The sequence below is a fragment of the Uloborus diversus genome, chromosome 5, assembly GCF_026930045.1.
Source record: "Uloborus diversus isolate 005 chromosome 5, Udiv.v.3.1, whole genome shotgun sequence".
NCBI lineage: Eukaryota > Metazoa > Arthropoda > Arachnida > Araneae > Uloboridae > Uloborus > Uloborus diversus.
The window spans coordinates 18263696-18269869 of NC_072735.1; the positions used below are offsets into that span (position 1 = coordinate 18263696).

Below are 6174 nucleotides of genomic sequence, written 5' to 3' on the forward strand. Positions count from 1 at the left end.
GTTACCCGCTTTTCTAAATCCGAATTGCGCAGTTCTTGTACTAGAGTCAAATGATACGGGTGATAATTGTTTTGGTGCAATGTTTTCATCACTTTACGTTGTGATAGTCCACCTTCTATAGCAATCGAGCGTGAACTCACACTTTGGTTTTCCACTACTCGGTCCAGCACATACTCCTCAACATTGGCAGAACGGTGATCGTGGCCCCTCTCGAACAACGTACCAAATGAACCTGTCTCTCTGAGCTTTCGATGTATAGAGGCAAACACATCTATTAGATGCAGAACGATTTGGGTAACGGAGCCGGTATTCTTTCTCGGCTCTGCGAGCATTACCATCACAAAATCCGTACACGAAATGCATGTCAGCATACTCTTCGTTAAAAAATCGAGACATACCCAAAAATCGAGAAAAGAATAAAGCAACTTATCTTTAGAAACTTTAACGAAAACTTTCAAAAACTAAAAACACACTCTATACTGACTTACTGTAAAAAGAATCATAATTCTTGCAATTTTCAAAACACATTTACAAAATATCGGAAAGATGCAAACGATACATAAAATATTATGACAAATGAATAATTCTGTTTAGTTTTTATCATTAATTGTTTTGTTAAACAAATGCTTTTTATTTTCAGACGGTATTTTTCACAATCATAAATCGTAATCGGAAGTCATTTGATGGGTCTGTATACGTTTTAAGGTCTTATAATGCAGGAAGCTCATATTTAGAGTTCATTGAACATCATTTGCCTGACCTTCTTGATACTATTCCTGTTCAGGAGAGAGCGGAAATCATTTTCTAACACGATGGAGCCCTTGCACATTCTTCAAATGCCGTTCGGGAATTTCTAACTGAACAGTATCCCCAATGGATTGGTTGTATGGGCCCCATCCCTTGCCCCCCTACATCCCCAGACCTGACCCCAGTGGACTTCTTTGTTTAGGGATTCTTAAAACAAGAAGTTTACAAAACAGAAGTAGCAAGTTTGAAAGAATTGAGCGACCGGCTTGTTGAAGCAGTAGGGAAACTGAGGAATGAAATTTCTCTAAGAGCAACGGTTGTTTCCGTTCGCAAAAGGACAAGAGCGTGTATCAGATGTGGCGGCGACCAATTTCAGTAGCTATTGTAAATTTTGCAGGTTTATTAAATGTACTAATCGATGTTGGTGTAACATTTTTTTGTTATTGATTTTCCCTTTGTGAAAAGCACGGGAAAGTAATGCTTCTTTTATTTCTACGAATCGTTATCTCATGTGTTTTTTCTCTAAATTAAATGTTAAAACTATTATTTTTATATAAAAATATCATTTTCTTAAACAAAGAAAGCAACATGCTATCGTGAAACAGAAAATTCAAAACAGAAAAGTGCGACTCTTTGCTGGTTTTCCTTTTTTAACGAATGCAGATTTTTACACTGTTTCAAACAAAAGCCTGACTTTCAGCTGAACTTGAAGCCCAATATGATTTGTTGTTGTATCATCTGAAAGCCAATAAAATGGGCCAGTTTTTGGTAGATTTGCCCGATTGTAGCTCTTATGGTTGTTTTTGAAAATGTCGATTAAAAATGTTGGCACCATTTTAACTCTGAGTGTGTCCAATATTTCAAAGCTTGTAGATCTCGGTAAAATGCGACTATCTTAATGCGAAAGGTATCATTTTGTAGGATTTAGTCTGCTCTTTCCAAATATGTACTTATTTTCTCTGCATGTCTTACAAGAATTTCAGAAATTGACCGTTTTCTCAGAATTTTGTTTTTTTTACTCATTTTCCTTAAATTTACCAAAACTCGGTTACGGTTAAGGATTGGACACGATAATGGGTGGTTCTATGCTCCACTTGGGCTCATCTATCACCCCCTTTCGTATGGCAGATTTGATCGAACTCACCCTGTATATATATATATATATATATCGAACTCACCCTGTATATATATATATATATCTTACTAATATTATATATGCGAAAGTTTGTCTGTATGGATGGATGTATGGATGTATGGATGGATGTATGGATGTTTGTTACTCTTTCACGCAAAAACTACTGAACGGATTTTGATGAAACTTTACAATAATATAGCTTATGCATCAGAATAACACATAGGGTAGTTTTCGTCCCGTTATGGGGGGCAAAACCCCCTTAGGGGGGCAATAAAACACAATTTTTGTATAAATTCTCTAACATTGGGATGAAAAAATACTTGCACATATTTACATTATATGTCCATCGAAAGCTCTGATTTTTCTGCTGAAGATGACACCTGTTCGAAATTTCTAAGTAGAATAAAAAACGAGTTATGAGCTTTTTAGATCCATGTTCGAAGGCTTTCCTCAACTCAATACAGTATTTAGTGTATCATCTCAACTCCCTGTCGATAGCGACAATTGTTGTATTGTTGACTTTGCTTTTCGTGATTGTTCAAGGCTTTTCTCAAGTCAAATCTTGAAGTAAGATTTTTGCACAAGATTGGCAAATAATACATGATTTGGCTGATGATTTTCCATTTAAACGGAACTTTAAAGTAATTAATGGTTTTTATTATTATTTATGCTAATTGAACACTTACTCATTATCCAAACAACCAGCAGATCGCCAAAATTTTTGCAAAAAGATTTCCGTAGCTGATGCATTTGGCAGTTTTTTCAACGTTGCTGTTTTTGAAGCCGAAGACTACGTCATAATGTTTCTCAGCTTTCACCATGTAAAGAAAATATCGCCAATCAAAGAATTTTCAAAAGACTTTTTTTACTGTGTTAAATAATCCAGCAACTAAATTAGGCAAATCCATAAACAGCACAAAAACTTTCATTAATTTTCCTTTTTGCACAATTTCAAACAATCATCAAATTTTATTACTTATTTTGGTAACATTTGGGATGAAACTGTTTAGCGCCATTTTATGGTGACCAAAAATATCTCAGCATCTGGCGACGATATCTCTGTAACGAAAATTAATATCATATCGTTTTACAAAGTAAGGAAAGAATGGGGGAGCATCATCGAAGGTACCTCGAAACGACTTTCGCAAATTCGGTAAAATCGCACCAAGAGCCACAATGATTGAAATTTCCCGAAATAACTAAAGCAAGTATAAGGGGATTACGAGCGCAGCTACTTTTTTTTAATCACTTCGTACTTCATTAGCCATACAGAGAAGGTTTTCGACTCCATGTTAAAAAAAAAGTATCAACAGATTAATCTTTTTAAACATGAGAAGATTAATTTCATGTTTTTTAAATTTGTATATGCTTAAATATAGTGCTTTCGTTTCTTAATCAATACTAATTTGTTTTTATACTGATTGCTATTTTAGTTTTATGGGTAAGGAAGAAACTCGATTTTTAATCACGTCAAAAAGATGTGTTTTAAATTCTTTTACTTAAAACAGAAAACAAAAGCAAGTAACGATTTTTTCTAATAATTATTACTGACCCAGGCAACGCCGGGTATTTTTGCTAGTATATATATATATATATATATATATATATATATATATATATATATATATATATATATATATATATATATATATATATACACAGGGTGAGTTCGATCAAATCTGCCATACGAAAGGGGGTGATAGATGAGCCCAAGTGGAGCATAGAACCACCCATTATCGTGTCCAATCCTTAACCGTAACCGAGTTTTGGTAAATTTAAGGAAAATGAGTAAAAAAAACAAAATTCTGAGAAAACGGTCAATTTCTGAAATTCTTGTATATATATATATATATATATATATATATATATATATATATATATATATATATATATAGTATGTGTGTGGGTGTGTGTGAGGATTTGTTACAAATGCACCATTTTCGCAGGTGGAAGGATCGACCACGCTCACCACAGCAACAACGCCATCCGCGCGCTCTCAGAAACTGTTTCGATGGCAGAGGCCGTGCAAGCTGCCGTCAACATGACGTCCTCGCGGGACACACTGATCGTCGTGACGGCAGATCACTCCCACGTGCTGACAGTCAACGGCTATCCCAAGCGCGGGAACCCCATCCTGGGCATCGCTGGGACGTCAGAAAAAGACAACAAAACTTACACGACACTGATGTACACGAACGGGCCGTCCTATCATATGGTTGACGGACAGAGAAGAAATCTCAACGGTACAAATACTGGTGCGTAATGGTATTTTTTACTTCATTCTTTATTTTATTGATTGATTTATTTATTTATAATATAGTTGAACGCGTAGTAGGGGAATGTGGTGCAAAGTGGTTAAGATTTTTTAGTATGAATAAATTGAAATTTTGTTCTAAAATTTATAGTTCATAGAGAGAACGAACAATACATTTTTTTATAAAAACTTGCATTGAAACATTATTTTTAATTTTTGGCAGTAACTTTGTACCTCCAAAAAAAAGAGGGGAAATTTTCACTTTTTTTTTTCATGGGACAAAGTGAAAAATGATTTTTTTTTCCGAATGAAACATTTTTTATTTGATTATTAGAGATATTTTTGATCAAATGAATGAGTGAATGAAACAATGAATGAATAAACAAAAAGAAAAGGAGAAAAAATAATTGCTTAAGTAATATATGAGAAAAAATAAATGAGTGAATAAAATAGTAAATGAATAAGAAAACAGGTGAATGAATGAATAAATAAGAGGATTATTAAATGAAGGAATAAATGAGAAAGAATTAATAAATAATGCTCAAGTGATTTGATATAGGATTGAATAAGTAGACGAAATAAGCTAGTTGCCGAATGAAATTCCAATTTTACCGAATGATAATATAAGTACATAGATAACGTACATACGGCTCAACCACGGATTGCATGGAATTTTCAAATGTCCAGATAAGACGAATCTATGTGAATAAGGGGAAAAAGTAAAAAATTTGATGCGCGTATTCCGCTCATTTGAATGAGACTCTGCTTCTGCAAAAGCTGACATTGATTAAAAAAAAATAATAGATTCGTCCATTTCCGGTTGTAAAACGGATGTTTGTCTTTCCATACAATCTGTGGTCAGACAGTACATACATAACATCTAATGAGAAGAAATATCAGACATCATTAAAAACAATTTTTTTTTTAATTAAAAGAGGGAAAAATCTCAATGTTGCAATATTATCTCCCAATATGTTGCAATATGAACCCTCCTCTCCCCCCCCCCCCTGAATGAACTATGTGCTCCTAAAATATTTACCGCTAGTAACCTTTTGTTAACATCATGGCACTACAACATGTACGTAATGTCCGCTTTTTGAAATGGTCCGGAGAAAGCCAACCAAAAAAATGTCTTTTTCTGCAGGAAAAATTAAATATTTTTCTGATGTTCTAAAGTCTCATGAAACGGTATCTTTTTGGCAAGACTCAGGAAAATGTTCAATGTTATCTTTTTCTAAATCTAAGGGAAAGTCTTTCGTTGGCTTTATTCAAATAGTCTACATGTATACCAATTTATTGCATTATCTCCTAGGTTCAAGAAGTTTCTTCCAAGATGTAGCGATCCCGTTACCAGACGAAACCCACGGTGGAGAAGACGTTCCAATTTACGCAACAGGTCCCATGGCCCATCTATTCAGAGGTGTTGTCGAACAGAATTACGTAGCACATGTCATGGCATACGCCGCTTGCATTGGAAGGAACAAAGAACACTGTCAACGCGTTGGAGAGCGGCTGCCACTAGTAGAAGTGAACAACGGAATGTTGTTGAAATCAGGGTGTTCTTGGATTATTCTTCTGGCCTTCCATGTGATTCTTAGCAGGTGGCTTTGTTCCAGGCAGTAGTTAAAAGAACTATCATCATCATTTGTTTCTGTTGTAGCATAGAAAATATCAATCATGACTCATTAGATGTGTGTGGTTGGAAGTGCCTTTGAATTTTTACATGGATTAACTTACGATGGTAGTTCAAACTATTCCTAAACAGTTGTTATTTTGTCATGAAAACGTTGAAAATCTCACCTCCATGACTACTATCAATGCCATTTTTCCCCCTCAAGCTATCATCAAAACAATGAAAATCTCACCTCTATGACTACTATCAATGCCATTTTTTCCTCTCAAGCTATCATCAAAACAATGAATCCTGTTAACATTTAATTTTTATGTTGTTCTTGAACTTAGTTTTGATTTTGATAATCATATACAGTGAAACCTGTGTAAGTTGACCACTTGCGGTGCACTACTTTAGTGGTCAACT

At 34.6% G+C, this 6174-nt stretch overlaps 1 protein-coding gene across 1 annotated transcript in view; it reads left to right on the forward strand.

The window, feature by feature from the left end:
- Window positions 1-5759, forward strand: part of LOC129222471 (alkaline phosphatase, tissue-nonspecific isozyme-like) — a 10050-nt gene extending 4291 nt beyond the window's left edge. Inside the window, exons 2-3 of the mRNA XM_054856986.1 lie at window positions 3829-4137; window positions 5449-5759. Of these exons, the coding sequence (XP_054712961.1) occupies window positions 3829-4137; window positions 5449-5759 (620 nt within the window). The remainder of the gene's footprint in view (window positions 1-3828; window positions 4138-5448) is intronic.
- The last annotated feature ends 415 nt before the right edge of the window (window positions 5760-6174 follow it).